Source organism: Amblyomma mixtum, chromosome 1, assembly GCF_055824585.1.
Source record: "Amblyomma mixtum isolate Tamu chromosome 1, ASM5582458v1, whole genome shotgun sequence".
In the NCBI taxonomy this organism is placed as follows: domain Eukaryota; kingdom Metazoa; phylum Arthropoda; class Arachnida; order Ixodida; family Ixodidae; genus Amblyomma; species Amblyomma mixtum.
Genome location: NC_143012.1, coordinates 277,048,030 through 277,065,657, shown reverse-complemented (window position 1 = coordinate 277,065,657; position 17,628 = coordinate 277,048,030). Strand labels below are relative to the sequence as shown.

At 42.8% G+C, this 17,628-nt stretch overlaps 1 protein-coding gene across 2 annotated transcripts in view; it reads right to left on the bottom strand.

Moving 5' to 3' along the window:
- The window catches only part of Uch (Ubiquitin carboxyl-terminal hydrolase), a 100,836-nt gene that overhangs the window by 80,568 nt on the left and 2,640 nt on the right, over positions 1–17,628 (bottom strand). For both annotated transcript variants that reach the window (XM_089566090.1, XM_089566091.1), the window contains 2 exons: positions 13,602–13,684; positions 8,391–8,438 (listed from right to left, as the gene is read on the bottom strand). In XM_089566090.1, coding sequence (XP_089422216.1) covers positions 8,391–8,438; positions 13,602–13,684 — 131 coding nt within the window. The remainder of the gene's footprint in view (positions 1–8,390; positions 8,439–13,601; positions 13,685–17,628) is intronic.

Genomic DNA, 17,628 nt, shown 5'->3' with positions numbered 1-17,628 from the left:
CGCCCGACACAGTGGGTATTTATTGCAGCCTCTACCTTCCTCAACGGCACCACCCTGCCCAGTGCAACAGGTTCACCAGTCCTCTGGGCTGAGTGCACAACAGAGCCCTGCCGTGTGCCCACAGCCTCCATCCCCTCGCAAAAGTGGGGGTGTGAAATGACACTTCTGAGCAAACTATTATTCCTGTTTCCATCTTTCTACCTGACCGCTGTTTAGACTTCTTGCCTTTTGTACTGGTTCCTGTATGTAATTCCTTTAGTAACATCACCATCGTATCATTGCTATGTGTGGACCAACCATTAACATCAAATCAAACTATCACAGTCACCACCAATTCTCTCACATTTCCAGTGTTCCAGAGCCTCCTCAAGGTGCCTATTCCTATGCTTGAGATACGTGCCTGAGTACCTGTGCTTTGCATGGCGACAGATACATCACAATGGCTTTGTACACCTTTATAAAAGCAACATGGCCTGTGAACTGTCCCAAACACAACCACTATACTATATTCGTAGTAAAGAAATAAATGTGCACCAGATTTAGTTCTTATGGTACGTGCCTGCATGTCATTAACATAACACGTCATGGAAGTCGGGCAAACGACCATGAAATGCAACCAAGGAGAGACTCGCCACTGCCAATGCACACACTATAGTGACAACATAAGTCTGCAATTAAGCTCTGCCCCCATTCATGACCACCACACACTGCTCCTCTGGCCCAAGGAAATGGCACCTTGCAAAAGCTTTACTTGTTGCCTGAACAAAGTTAAACAAATGACAAAACACTGCAAGTGCAAAAATTTTGACATTTGTAGTTAAACACAGTAGCTGACCAATTTTTAAAATTCTGAACAGCACAATATTTGGGACTTCGTTGAGGAACCGTCCAAAACCAAGACCTACTGAACTACACAACTGCACATATGGCGGGATCCTATGGAGCAGCGTGCGCCAACATTCATTAGCTTTTTGGCCGTTGAGGGTGCTCGGTTGACCTGTTCGTCTGCTATGATCATCATCATCATTTGCCATTTTGTGCATGCTATTTAATACATTTGTTTTGTCTTTCTCTGCTATCTTAACATCAGCAATGAAAATAGCCATAATAATGACTTTTTTCGCTCTCGAAGAGTATAAAAAAACGCCTTCCTTTTTGTCCCCTTTCTTTTCGTCGGCATCACCGTGCCTAGCATAGATAAATGGATGTTAATGATTACGTGGACGAATGACAAAACTGCCCTCTTTGAAACAAAATGACGGAGGAGGCCATTTTCTCAACAGGTATATATTAGCGCCACGCCGCACGTAATGTTTCTATCCTAGCGGCAAAAGGCATGAACTAGAACATGCGCGCTGGAGGAGGGCCATTTGTGCAGGTCTGTAGTCCAGTAGGTCTTGTCCACAACCTCATAGGAACTTGTACATATTCGCAAGCGATATTTCGGTCACTATGGAGTCTAAGTTTGATTTTCCGGACCAAAATAGACTCAAGCATTACTGCAGAGATCACTTTTCAAGAGAAAATTCTTTTTTCAGCCTCACATAGGCATGAGCAGGCATCACTGTCACAACCAAATGGTTCTTTGCCCCCGTAAATGATGTCACTATGGCCCCTAGAATACTTGCTAGTCTGCTGTCTACCACTCTGCCAGGGGTCGACTCGGTAATGCATACAGCGGTGGCACTGCTGGCAGTCAAGGCAGGTCGGAACGGCAGGCGTGCCGGTAACCACTCTGCATGCAACTGGGCTGGTGTGGTCGATTCCAGCCGAGCATTTTTGTCTGCCTCAGTTTTCATACGAAAGCATTACTAGTCCCATTACAAGAAAAGCCAGTGGCGTGTTAGTGTGTTAGTATGTTAATGTGTGTGCTCACAGATTGAACAGAAAATCCCAGCGATGGCAAGGAAAATAGGGTGACGTCATCAAGCGGCCGTAGGACGTACACAGCGAGCCGAGCACTGCCATTTCAGACAGTCATATAAATTTTTGTTCAGCTATACATACCCCCCACTGGATGACATCATTGAGGCGCCAGTTTTCCCAGACTACGTTCGTACCCAAAATTGTGACGCAACCATTTGTTGTACAGCATTCCAGATGGTGTCATACAATTTCTCGCTGCATATAACTGGCATGTGTTGGTCAAGCAGGAGGCTAGCTTACGACCAGGATTCGATGATATATGTCTTACCAAATTCTTTACCTCTTCCCTAAGAGCGCGGTCGAGGTGTCCAACAAAATGTGAGACAGTTACTGAGCATTTCCTTTCCTCAAAAATAAATTTTTGCATCAAAATTGTGACGCAAGGTGCCTCACAATTTACAGTGGGTGAACAGTGCAACAAACGTGGGACAAAGACAAGTGCCTGTCCTGCCTTTGTTGCACTGTTCACCAACCATGAATGCTTACCAACTAACGCAAATCTCAGCTTTGGCATACGATTTCTCATTGCATACAGCATACGTCTCTTAGTCAGATTGAAGGTTAGCTCACAGGCATTCGGACGGAGTGTCCCAGTGTTTCACTCAGACCTTTGTGGAAAAAGCTTTCAGAGGCGTGTCTTCGTTGCATTTCTCAGTGAGCAACCTGTGTATAGGTCGAATGATCCGACGCAGGTGACACATTCATGCTTTGGTCTTCACAGCACGTAAGCAGTCTTAAGTGTCCATTGAATTTTTTTCCTTGTTAGGGCTTGTTGCAAGTCTTTGAACAGCAGGAAACTTGACAGAGGAGCTGACACTTCAAATGTCCCCTGTGCTCTCCTTTCTTACTGTCCCTCACCCCACCTCATCCTGTCTCCTCCCGGGCAAAAAAATAAAAAAATCACAGGGAGAGGAGGATTTGGACTCTGCACTAGAGTAATAACTGTAGCTGCGCTCACGTTTAAGTGCCCTTCAGAAAAATCTTTTTCCTGTGGTGTGGATAGAAACCATCGGTGCAGCTGCAGCTGTCTAATACACCCCTGTCACATGTCAAATCTGATGTTACTCCTACTGCATGACATCTGTTTGCTGCCACATGAGAAAATATAATGGCATTTGATGAAAATGACACCTGGAATTGAATGAGCTTGTGGAACCCATTTGTCTGCGGTCTACGAGAAAATGTATTACTGTATTTACTCGCATAATTTTTGCCTGCGCATAACATGTACGCCCCCAAGTTTCAACCGTATTTTTGGAAATAATAATAAAAAGAAACATTTATTCGCATATTTTGTGCTCTCTGCTGTGCCAGACCACCAGCATGTACGCGGGTGCGTGCAAGACAGGCTTGGGACGATTGGCGCGTCTGCATTGCTAGGTGTGGTTGCGAAAAGATGCAAGCAGCGAGGGCACTAATTGTGCATTGTTTACCCAGCTCGCTCGCGCTGGCGGTCACTTCCCCGGAAGAACAGTTGCTCGTACGCCCGAATCCGAAAGACTGAACAATTTGCTGTTCGGTTTGCCGCTAGTCAGCCAGGTCGCACGCGAGGGCGCCGTTTTATCGTGCTCATCATCTCTTTTGCCCCCCACTGCTGGCTTCGAGATTGTAACATGGCGCATATATTTTTTTGAGCTGTGCACATGCTGTCATACTACCCTGCAGGGGACTACATAACATGGGGCAGTGCAGTAGGGGGGTATGACTCTTACATTTGGAGTCAACTTTTTTGTTGGCCAGCAAGGGGAGTGAGATGGGAAGCTCTCATCTAGGCATAGGCGGCAATATACAGCATACATTGCGTGTCATTACTTTGTAGTGGTCAGAAAATTTTCGGGCAATTTGTGACCCCCTTTTCGAAGCCCCAATTTAAAGAAAAAATGTGTGCAAATTACACAACTAAATATGGTACCTCAACACCAGAGATCATATGAGAACATTTATCTTTATGGTTTATGGGGGTTTGACATCTGAAAGTGACTCCGGCTATGAGGGACGCCGTAGTGAAGGGCCCCGGAAATTTCGACCACCTGGGGTTCTTTAAGGTGCACCGACGGGAGTCCACAATTTCGTCTCCATCGAAATTCGACTGCCGCGGCTGGGATCGAACCCGCGTCTTTCGGGTCAACAGCCGAGCGCCATAACCACCGAGCCACCGCGGCGGCCTTAGGCTGTGTTGTATTGAGTTGGGTTTAATGGCACATAGGCAGCTAAGGCCATCATGCACCAAACACAAGGTCTGTGCGTTTGCATTGTGGGAAGGAACTAAAATGATTTAACATCTAACTTCGTCAGAAGCTTTGCTTCCTTTAAGAACATAAAAATGAAATTTCAACTAGTGCTTTTTGTCCCAGGAGTAACTTTGGGTCAACGGGATGTGTTCATCATAATGTTGTAGGAAATGCTTTTGTCTTAGTTGTCTAAGCGTAGTACATGAACGCAACTAATTGGAGGGGGAATTTAAGCTCCGCCCTAAGGTTCTAATGTGATAAGGTAATGGGTGAATTCCCACATATGCAGGAGGTCGTTCTCTACTTTGGAGTGATAAATCCCTGGGAGTCTTCATACTCCTTGATGTGCCCCTACACTGCGATGGCAGGTGCTCCCAGTGCTGGGCCTTGTGCGGCAAATGCCACGTGCCATGGTGGGCAGTTTGCTCATTATCCAGTGGGCTGAATATGTGATGGACAAGTCATGTCCACCTAGGTGGACATGTTGGACAGCTAGGTCATGTCCACCTAGGTGGACATGACCTAGCTGGCCCCTGTGGCTCCTAGGTTGCTCTCTGGAGACCACCTCCCTGAGCCATGATTATGATTTTTCGCTTAGAATGGCGGTACAGACAACGTCGAAAATACCGGCATCAGATTTTCTGGAGAACAGAACCTTTAACATTATCATATTAAAATGTGGTTTGTGGTCACCACTTCTTCGCAGAGTTTGCATGTACGTAGGTTAGTATTGTTTTGTCAGGATGAAGTTGTGTGTGAGGTTTGTGCCACCTATACAAAGGCAGCAGAGAATCACTTCCTTGAAAAGTTTCTAGTGCATGCATGCCTTCCATTCACCTGAAACTGGCTTTACCAAGAGTAGTCTGCTAATTGTTCCAAACTGACCGCCATTTTTTTGCTTGGCTTACGATGTACTAACTTCATGAAATCTTCAGAGGGCATATTTACGTTTTTTTATTAGCTTGCCATTTGCTTGAGCAGCACACAAATCTGCTCTCTTGTTACCTTTATTACAACATGCCTCAGGACCCAGCAGAGTATGTTTTGTTCTTAAGCTGTCGCTGTTCTTATGCTGTGTATGATTCGCCAAGTGCAGAGTGACTGCATTTCTGTAGTGCAGAGATGTAAGTAGACTTATGAAATCTGTGCACATAATACTGTTTCCATGGTTCTCATTTACTACTTTTTCTACGGCCACAACAATCGCATAACATTCGACAGTGAAGACAGATGCATACTGTGGAATTCTTACTGTTTCTTCCCAATTCTCTCGTACCACTGGGCTTCCTACATAAACATCCGCTTTTCAACCATCAGTAGAAAAGTCCATAAAGCTACAGTATTTTTTCCCTGACTGCAAGGAATTCTTGTATGATACTTTGTTGTGGAGTTTGTTTTTTACGGAACTGTGTAAGAGTGAAATCACAGCTTGCAGGAACATTTTACCATGGAAGCAGTGGATCTCGTTTTTGGGCAATGGCAGGTAATGTGTCTAGCCCACACACACTCTGGTACAACTCTTCCAATCGCAAGACCAGTGGCCTGGTGGCTTGAGGTGTGTTGCTGAATACTGTTCTAGATGGACATTTCATTTCAACTGGATAGCAGATGTGTTTTGGTAGAATTCCTACTTTAGGGATATATGCACAAGTCAGAGCGGTTCTTGTAATTTCAAGGGGGGGTTCATTTATTTCTACATAGAGGCTGGCTATGGGAGATGTCCTGCATAAGCCGCATGAGAGGCTTAGGCCTGAGTCATGTACTGGATCTAATTTTTTTTAAGTACAACGGTCTTGCTGCACCATAGAAAATACACCCATAATCTAAGCAGGAATGTACCAAAGAGTGATAAATGCACAGAAGGCATGTTCTATTAGACTCCCAATGTGTCCTTAAAAGCACTTTGAGTATGCCTGGGGATTGAGAGGCTTTCTTTTATAACATGTTTATGAGAGGTAGGAATACAAGTTTTTCTCTTATCAATTACTACGGCTAAAAATTGATGTTCTTGTTTTACTGGTAGTACGGTTTCATTCAGGTGCAGGGCGGTGTCATTCTGCAAGCCACCTCAAAGAGAAAAGAACAGCTACTATTTTTTGAGCGGAAAAATTTAATCGATTTTTATCTGCCCAATTCACTAGCATTCATCTCTTGCGTGTTGACAGGCTGGAGGACATGCATGCGATCTGAATGTCATCAGCATACACTTAATACATAATGGACTTTGGAATTATTTTGGCAATAGAATTAATTTTTATAACAAACAGTGTAGTGCTAAATAAAAATGCACCCGCAAGGTAACCCACTTTTCTAAATTAAGTTCCTCGAAAGCACTAAACCCAGGCGTACATGAAATGAACAGTTGGACAAGATATCTTTCAAGCAGTTCAGTATTATCAGGGATACCCAGGTCAGCTAGGTCTCAGAGAATACCAAATCTCCAGGTGGTATCATAAGCCTTCTCCGTATCAAAGAAAAATGCCAAACAGTGTTGTTTACAGTCGACGACCGATTTTTCGGACTCTCTAGGGACCGCGAAAACGACCGAAAAATCGGGCAGTCCGGAAAATCAAATTTCACCGAAAAAATCACGAACTTATTACCACTATGCCGGAGAAAGCGGCCAATTGTATTGCACACATTCTAAAGCTCCTCATTACTTTATTTCGCCACGCGAAATACCGTATAAACGCGTATAAGGGCCGCACTTTTTTTTTGTCCAGATTCGAGGGCCAATTTTCGGGGTGCGGCCCATACACGCGATGTGCGAAAAAAAAATTTTTTTAAGTAAAACCACATCAACCAGGGAATGAGCGACATTTATTCTACGTTCAATCGTCACTCGCGAAATATTTAGACTCCTGAGCTGGTGCTGCGCTCTGGTGCACGCTCATGCCAAAAGAAGCCGCGCAGCATGTCCGCTGTCAACGCGTAGCCGTTGTTCCGAAATTCCATCACATAGAGGAGCAGCTCTTCTTCCAGTTCAGGAAACTCGCACGGCTTGCCTCGGAAAGCGCGCTTTTTGCAGCTTGTGTTTCTCTTTTGGTTGCATCATCATCGGACGCACTTCTCGGCCACGTCGAATTTCCCGCCCGCCGCACGCTTACCGACCGCGTTCGAGAGCTAACTCCCAGCCGTGTAGCTTAAGGTGCTTGCCCATCGCGCTAAAACTGCGAAGCTCGGCGGCAGCACGCGAAAGCCACTATCACGGCGAACGCGCTAACACGCATGCTAACACGCCACGAAAGGCTGGAGCTGGCGATACTGATGCCGATGTGAACAGCGGAAAATCGCGACGGAGAAAAAAGTTGATAATGATCACGGCGCCATCCATAGACGGCACTTGGAAGCTCCGGTGCGCGCGCGTGGCCTTCGCGAACGGCGCAGCGCCGGAGCATGGCCGGAGCAGATCGCGGCCGCGACATGATCCGGCGGCGCGCCCGAAGCGCGCTTCGATCGCGGAGGCCACGGCGTGCGCGTAGCCTCCGCGATCAAGCGCTCCGCGATCGTATTCGCGTTCCGTGTTCGGGACTAAAGACTCGGCACAGATGAGTTCCGTGAACTCAGACTACGGTTCAAGTTCGTGCGGCGGAAGACATTCAAGGACAGTACGAATTCGAAAACACGCGAGCGCAATGTGCCGACTCGCGCAGAATTTCAGCGTCGCAAGAGGCTCCCTTTAAGCTTGAATTTCGTTTTGTTTGATCAAGTTTTCGATATCTCCTGCAGTCTGAATTAATGAGGTTCCACTGTACACATTATATGGCGCCTTGGGTACTGGCGGCGAGTGCGAACGAGGTCCGAAAAATCGAGTGGTCAGCTGCGGTGCGTCCGAAATTTCAAGCGCTCTTACACATTGGCTCTATGGGCCATGTCGCGGTGCAGCGAAAAAGTCTGAATAATCAAGCATGTCCGAAAAATCAGGCGTCCGAATTTTCGGTCGTCGACTGTATATACAAATGCTGGCGGTATGAAATCTTGTGAGCACTTTGAAGCAGACTATCAAACCCGGCACTCAAACATCAAATATCATGCGATGTCTTACACCATGCCAAAAAGGCATTAACGGTATATGGCAGCACGGCAGGTCATCGTGGCCATTATGGCATAGGTGAGAATACAGTAATAAACTGTACATAAACTACATAAACCAGCTCAGTTCCCAGAAGGCTCCGTACTCGATGATGCAACACAAAAGGATGGCATGATGACATGACTGTATTAATCACTCACCTGAGTTTGTCCTTGTTTGGCATACTCCTCATGGACTTTGGCAATTTCCTGAAAAAAAAAAAGTAAGAAGAAGGATTTCCTCATGAGTTCAAATCCTAATTAAAAACAGAGCTTGATATGCCACTGCAACACAGTCAGCGATGAAGCATATTTTAGTGGAGGGCCTTAGATTAATTTTGACTAAGTGGGGTTCCTAACATGCACCATAAGAAGATGGCTTTTTGGCATTTCCGCTCCACTGAACTGAACTAGCAATCTCCGACCAGGCAGCCAAACACCATAGCCACTGAGCCATCGCATGCTAACATCATACTGGCAGGCATGGTTTGGAGCGCTTGTAAATAGGGTATTTAATAATTATTTCAGTGAATGCTGAAACTGTGATTAACTGCTTAGTCAAAAAAAGAAGAAAAAAAAAGGTGATTTTGAATTATGTTGCTGCTCTGAAATAAACAGCACGAAACTAGGATAGGACAAGAAAGGGCACACAGCAACACAAGCGCTGACTTCCAACCGTTTATTTCTTGCCACGATTTATGTACCCACAAATGCACTAACTTTTATATTTTTTTTTTTAATTTAGAAACACTGCAGGCAGCTAGTGCTGCCCAAGCAGGAGGGCATTACAATGCATCAATAACAACTCTTCAACGTTTTTCACATCAGAACATTCAACAATAGAGAAAGGGAGACAGTTCCAATGTTTAATCGTTAGGGAGAAGAACGATTTTTGAAATACTATTGTCCGTGCAAAATATGGCCTTATTATTTCAGAATGATTCAGCTTCACCGACCTAAGTGCTGGTAAAAAAAATATTTGTCATCTGATAGGCCAGTTCTGTTATAGTACAATAAATAAACTTCAGTCTGCCAATGTGTCACAGTACATGGAGTGGTTCTAGTCTTGTTTAACATGTTGGTTAGTGAGGAGGTCGTCCTATAATTAGATAAAATAAACCTGGCAGCAACACGCTGAACGCGCTCTACCTTAGCAATATCTTTAGTTTGGTTTGGTTTATGGGGTTTAACGTCCCAAAGCGACTGAGGCTATGAGAGACGCCATAGTGACGGGCTCCGGAAATTTCGACCACCTGGGGTTGGTCGTGAAATAAGGGTTCAATACATGGATCCATAGAGAACTGGGCAAACAAGTGTAAGGTATGCTTTCATCTTAACTTTTGACGAGGCACTCCTTAGTTTCCTGCGCAGGCAATGGAGTTTAGCAAATGCTTTGGCAGAAATGTCATTGACATGTGCGTCCAAACTAAGGTTATTTATAATTGCTAAGCCTATGTACTTCACAGATGAGAATGAATAAATATGCTGATCTCCAATGTGATAGGAGCAGGACAACGTTTTTTTTTTCTTGTGATTGACATAGAGACTGCTTTAGGAACATTAATTTGCATCCCACACCGTTCGCACCAGTCCCCAAGTTTACACAGGTTCTCAAAGAGTAGGTACTGGCGGTGATCATCTTTAACAACACTGTCGATTAGACAATAGTCTGCAAATAGTTTAACAACACATTCATCGATATTTTTAGCAATGTCATTCACGTAAATCAAAAACAACAAGAGTCCGAGCACAGACCCCTGCTGTACACCAGATAATACTTACAGCTCATCAGAATAAACACATGCACATTGAACATACTGGGAGCGGTCTGTGAGAGAGGCTTGAAGCCAAAGGACCAGATTTTTTCAGGAATTCCTGCTTCTTGTACACTGTTTAGGCGTAATGTGTGTGGTACACGATCAAACGCTTCCGACAAATCTAAAAAAATTGCATCAATTTGCTGGCAATTATCTATAGCTAAAGCAAAGTCATGGATACAAGAGAGCAGTTTCGTAATTGTCGAGACATTTTTGCGGAAGCCAAAGTTGTGTGTACAGCATTCACAAATTTTCTTCACCATCAATATGTAATTTTTTGCTTAATATCGCAATGTTAAAGCCCATAGAAAAGTATGTTCAAACCCGATAAACTGCAAAATGGACACTTCCACGCACTAGAACTAATTATGGTAAACAAGCACTTAATTTTCTTATACCTAATGTTCTAAACAGCTACGAATCTAACCAGCTTAGCATGTATAACCTCCGACCACATGATTTAAAAGTGTACTTTGTAAATAATATTCCATAACTTCTTATCATATATTGTAGTTTGTGTATGTATCGGTGTCCTTTTCCCATTTGTCATCAACCCAGCAGTGTGTGTAACTTTCAAATGCATCTTGTTCAGTTTTAATTGTTTTTTCTAGTTTCAAACTACATCCCTGTGTAGCAATCCGTTCAATTGTAAATATTAATTCTTTCTATAGTGTGCTCGTATGCGACCTGCCACCGTTGTACGAATGTGTTTATCTTATTTATTATGTTGTAATGGCTCTTAGATGAGCCACAGGCATTTTCAAGCTATTTTTTTTAGCTTTTGGCCTGTGGCTCATTCTAAAGAATGTGCACATTTTTGAAATAAAGTTTGGATTCAATTCAAAATCATCACGATGTACATAAATAGTGCCTCAGCAAGAAATGAACAGTTGGAACTGAGCACCTATGTTGCTATGTGTCGTTTCTTGTCCCATCCTAGTTTCGCAGTGTTTTTGTCTGGTAGTACAAACAACCAACTCGCCAAGCAGGCTTCAATTCCAGGGTTCAGCCATTACATCATGCTTAGCTGTCAATTGGTAAAAAAGGCCTAAAGAGACAAATGTTGCATCGTACTGTTTTTAGCAAGAATTCGGCTACATGTGATAAAAATTTTGAAAGTGGATTTTTTGATTAGTTGCTCTTTCCTCGCTACCATATATCTATGCTTAAATTTGAGTCCTCAAAAAATAAGAGCTTGCAGTCCTTTTTGGTCTTGCAAACATTACATACAGCACTTGCTATTTCCCATTTTGGAAAAAAAAAAACTATAGCCAAGATTAGACCTGAATACGTGACGACAGATGTATTTTAATATCTTGTACATCATTACAGAGAAGAAAGCATGTAACTAAAATTAGCTGTCCACACTCCATTCAAGATCTCAGAAGCAAGACCGCTGAAACTACACTGCCTAGGCTGCCTCAGCATGTGGCCAGCCATCAGAAATATACAAACTGACGGTGAACAAAATTTAGGAGGTGCTTACATGAAATTACAATTAGCTGCACATTTTTAGCCTTCGATGCACCATTATACTGGTCATGATAAGTGAATTCAATAAAAGTGAAATTAGTACTGAACCATGAAATCGGTCAATCCCAGAGACTCCACGAGCTGTGCCACAGAGGTGCCAACTTTTAACGTCGTGTTAACAAAATGTGTAGCTTTTACATACTAAAATAACATGACTTTACAGAACTTTACTTACAGAGATTTATAAATAACGTTTACAGAGCTTTATTTTAAAAACTGCGAGAGATGTCAGTACAGTCTCTGAAGGTGGATTGTGCAGCAAGGTGGACATTTAGTGCATGACAGGTATCACTAATTTGATGATTAACAAACTAAAACTAACAAATCAACTTTTATATGTTCAATTCCAGGAGGCAAGATTACAATTAGAAACTGAAGTCTATAAACCTCGAAATTGAGCCCAGTTTTCAAATTCTTTCAATCGGTAATGTTGTTCTAAATATCAAACATTAGAAACACTCATTGATAAGCAACACTCATTGATAAGCTTGTTGAGTTAGCTTTCCCACATTAAATATCATAAAATGGCATTGCTTGCATCTCTTATGCATCAAATACAGATGTCTTGTGCATTTGATGATGTAGCAGAAATTCACTTGATTTTGGTGACAGTACCACACACAGCGGCAATATTTTACAAATATGCAATGCAGGAAAGCCAGCTGAATGAGCGTTGAAACACATATCTTTGTCGTAAGAAAATTCGAACCGATTAGGAACACATTGCATTAGGATTCGACCACATTGCCGATTAGGAAAATTTAGAAACTGGGCACTCTTTCCATGTTGATGCCGTTTAGTTTTGCAATACGACCTTGCTCCCTAAAATAATAAAGTTGATTCATTAATTTTATCTTATTAATTGTCCAATTGCTGATCCAAATCAGGCACAATGTTTGTCATGCTGTACAATCCACTTGCGCAAATTGCACTGGCATTTCTATCACACTTTTTAAAATAAAAATCTGCAATTGTTAAAAACTACCACTGTATAAGGGCCCATTCAAACTTGCGAGTTGCAAAGGGCATGCGACCAGCAGTCGCTTGTGACCAGGTACAGCTCGACAAAACTGTTGTTCACACTTGCAAGCGCGACCTGTGGGTCGTCTTCTCACTAGATTCATGTTTGAAGCAAAAACTCTCGGAAATGACGTTGTTAGCGCACTTTCGAGTTTTGTCTGCTTTGGCCGCGTCTTCTGCACTCGTGCTCGGTCCTCTAAAGTGCTATTCGCAATGTACTATGACCTGGGGGAAGAAGAGGATGTCATGGCGGTTTTGATATGCACCACAGCCGTACAAGTGTCATGATGACAGGGGCGCGATCCTCAGGGCCAGCCTGTATCCAGGCCGCCAGCATCAGAAAAATGTGCTATTATTATTTGTTCGCATTCAAACCAAGCCCTGGAATAGAGGAATGTCCAAAATGAATAATTTTTGAAGATCACTGGCCAATGCCGAGTTGCTGGTAGAAGGGATACCTGTGATACAAGCGCATTTCTTCCCATAGCCACATTTGCTACTGCCTAGTGTGGCTTGCCTGTCATCTGCTAGCTCCGGTGCTGAAGGTATTGCATATGTCGAGCATATCTTTATTTTATTATGAGATGAGGTTCACCATAAAATATTGCCAATAGTAGCACCTTTATTACACTACTGGCCAGCTCAGAAGTGCCCACAGCTGCGGCATCAATGTGAAACGGTTATGCTTAGCGACGGCTTTGGCAGCCAGGTAGCAGTGCAGTTCGTCGCCCGTCACGGCCTTGGGTGGCGGTGTAGCGGAAAGCTCGGCTCGCTCGCTGATTGGTGACTTACTTGCCTGCGACGGTCACTTTTTGACCAATGCGACCGTTTGCGACAGTCGCTTTTCTGCCAAAAGCAGTTGCACAAGCTCTATGACTCGTAAGTGTGAATGGGCCCTAAAACAGAATAAACGCATGCTGTTGCCGGTCGCTTTGGCAGCACCACGGGACTGCTCCCAACCACTGAAAAATGCAAGCTGTTGCTAAAGAGTGCAGACACCTACCTTACACTGCTCTAAATAGGTTCCTCTCTCATCAGGGTTCATAGCTGTAGTAGCGTCCAGGAATTTCTTGAACAGGCTGTCGTCTAAAAATAAAATAAGAAAAACGTAAGCATATCCCGGACATTTTACAGTGATGTGGTGACTGTCACTTTTCACAGGAAGTTAATAAATATAGCACTGCCCGGACCCGCGTGGTGCCTCAGTAGGTCAACCAACCTGCGACTAAGCAAGAATGAATTCCAACCAAGTGGCCACACATCATGGGGCTATATGCAGTGCTGCCAATATGCCATGCAATGTCAATGCATACTTAAGAACCCAAGATGGTAAAAGTAACCTGGGATCCTTCATCATGTTTTTCATAGCCCACATCAAGGTGAAAAGATGTTGCTGTGACAGAAATGCTATTCATGTCATTGTTTGTTGACTTTATGCGAACCACCAAAGAAGGTTTTGCTTGCCAAGGTTTTATGGTTTATGGGGTTTAACGTCCCAAAGCGACTCAGGCTATGAGGGACGCCGTAGTGAAGGACTCCGGAAATTTCGACCACCTGGGGTTCTTTAACGTGCACTGACATCACACAGTACACGGGACTCTAAAATTTCGCCTCCATAGAAATTTGACTGCTGCGGCCAGGATCGTACCCACGTCTTTTGGGTCAGGCTTGCAAGGTTTTGCTTGCCAATGAAGGGGGCCTGTGGCCCTGTCAAGCTGGCTTTTCGGCAGCGTTTAAAGAAATCTCTATTCCTGACGTAGAAACCCAGAGAACAGTTGGTTCCGTCAATTTCACCTTCAAGCGCAGCCAAGGGCAGGCCTTCGCTCAAAGCAAACATCACAAGAATGAAGGAGCAAGAAAATGACCGCTCAGGGCGACCGGTGTAAGCATGACGGAGCAAAAATATTGTTTTGCCAATGGCATGCCTTTCACATCGACCAGAGCGAACAGTGCCTCTCAGTAGATGGCGCTGGTGCCCGCACAGTGCACCCATGCCAAGCAACGCGAACAGCAGCAAACTCAGCGGCAGATAAAGTGACAGTCTGCCTATGAAGAAAAAAAGCAAAACATCTGCAAGCCAATGGTCTCGTCCTTTGACAAACCAAGCAAAATTGAGCTATAACTCAACAAACTTAGTTTAACCGCGTTCAGCCACTGCTCATTTTTTCTGCAGGCTTCCTGCATCGTGTAAACATAATGTAAATAAAGTATTATTATGATTATTAATTATTATTAATTATTAATTATACTGATTAAGGAAACATCTTGCTTAGAGCTGTAGATTCGATAGGTGAATGAATATCTGCCTTCTGCTGGTATCTGCTTTGCACACTTGCCTCTCGTTAATTCTAATACGCTTAATTTGAACTTTTAATTATTTGAACTGAAGCTCTGGCCCCATCAACGTCACACACATTAAAAAAGTGCCCCTTCAGTCAAACTCTGCAAAATTCCACCAAATTTTTTATTACTATGAGTTCAAGTTATCGAGAGTGGGCTGTACAAGCTTTAGGATTCAAGGTGTATATCCAAGGTGTATGATCCAAGATACATAAGTATCTTGGCGTACTAATAACCCATGACCTCAGGTGGAACGCTCACGTGGACAAAATCACCTCAACAGCTTTGAAACGACTCTTTTTTCTTAGACGACGCCTCACATTAGCCCCTTTTCAAACTAAGCTTTTAGCCTACAATGTTTTGGTTAGATCTGTTCTCGAATATGCTAACGTCGTTTGGTTTCCTTATACTAATCAAGATATAACCAAACTTGAAGCCGTTCAAAGAAAAGCAGTCAGATTTATATTTCACAAATATAAAATAACCGATTCGCCTACTGAATTAATGAAAATTGAAGGAATAAAATCATTGCAGACCCGTGCAAAGACGCACGACTAAAACTCATGTTTCAACTAATAAATCGACATCTAAAACTCGACACTACTAAATATATTTCCCTTTCCGAAGCAAGATCAACGCGTCATAAACATTCGCATACATTAAGTGAGTATCATTTCCATACTAACTGCTTTAAAAATTCCTTTTTCCCACTAGCAATTCGAGAATGGAACAGCCTTGATCCATCTATTACTAACTGTTCATCATTGACAAAATTTAATATTGCAGTTGAGAGTATGTCATGTTATTAGTTATTCATTCCTGGTTGCTTGCGTTCTGTTTACTATTATACCCATGGTTATTTGTTTTTTTATGTGTAAGCTTTTTTTGTCAAACTATGCAGTGTTACTTAAACTAAACACCTATACTGTGTTAATGCCTTTGCAGTGTACGATTATAATATTTACTGTTTACTTATTGTCTGCGTATTATAACAACTAGCAATGTTTCAACATTTTGTTATTCTTTGTATAATACTACCGACATTAGCCTTATTTTATGCGTTATTTGATTGTTTTCATCACAGCTCGGTTGTATTTTCGTTTTACCGTTTGTTTTTCTTAACATGCTGACCATTTGAATGTTCCAATTATGCTTGACCGCGTTCTGTTAACCTTACTAAGCCCTCCTGCCACAATCCCAATTGGGATTAGCAGTATTTGTAAATAAATAAATAAATAAATAAATAAATAAATAAATAAATAAATAAATAATTTGCTAGATGTACCGGAAGCCTGCAAGACCAGGACTCAGATGCTACATACTGGCAGCATTTCACAAGATCAAAGACAACCCTGCATATGCAGCATTTTGTCGGGCTTTTTTATTTTTAGTAGGGGTGTACGAATATTAAAAGTTTTTGATACACATCTATTTAATTATTTATTCAAGTTACCCCTAAAGGCCCTCCAGAAGAGGGTATTATATAGGGGGGGGGGTACAATCATAAGTAATCGCGATACATTTTAACAAGTGTGTGTAACAAGAAAACGTTAATTAAAACATAAGGAATCACACAAAGAAAAATTGAACACTAACAAAAACAGCAAACATTTACACATTTCCATCACAGCGAAGAAACTCTTGGAATTTTTTATTGTCAGTTTCTGTGGCGATGACTGATGGCAAACTATTTCATTCAGTGATAGTACGGGGAATAAATGAATTGGCATAAGACGATAAATGACAGTTTATGCGTTTAACTTTGAAAGAATGATCACGGAATACAAAATCGAACATGAATACAAACAAAAAGTGCCTTCCAATATCAAATTGAATATCCTTTTCTAAATAGTGTATGGTCATTGAAGCCAAAATAAGCTAAACTGGATTGACTCAGCCCGACACTCAAAATATGTGATGTGCACAGGAATGAATACTGCTTGTGGTCATGCGAGATGAGAGACAAACTAAGACCCATGAATTGGCATGACTGCCACCAAAAAAAAAACATTATGGGCAGTAAAACCACATTAATTCAGGCTTCTAGTGACTGGAAGAAATGCCCGATTTATCAGTCACCACCCTCTTTTACAGTTGCCAGTAGTAGCTTTCGCACTTAGAAAAACAGCACTAAGCATTCTGAATAGGTCTCTCCTTGTTCTCTGCGAGATGATTCATCCAAGGCCTGTTTTCTAGGCTCTGAAGCCCATGTAGGCTGCGGCAGACAGGTGTGCATTGGTAAGGCTGACATGTTCAGCTCGTGTTCATGTCGGCCATGTGGTGGACTCTGTGCACACGTTGAAGGCTTCCGTAATGCACACTGGTGGAATACTGAATGTCGACTATGTTGCCTTGGTATATGCACTGGCAGATAAGCCCATTGGCATGCAACAGTTGCAACCAAAGTTGCGTACTACTATAATGAAGCAACTGTTATATGCGAAGAAATCATAGGGCTTTTTAAGCTTTGTTATAACGAGGTTCAGCTGTATTTCCTAGTGCCTGCACAACAAATGCAACTCGCTGGGCAAACACTGGGGCAAATGATCACTCGCACAAAGAGAGTTTGCTGGACTAAAGGGCCATGGCGTTCAGTGATACATCAGAGTACCCTATGAAATTGTTGTGAAAGGCTACTCAAGAGCACATTTTGAAAGTCACTTTTCGTGATTAAATTATCTGTCTGCAGA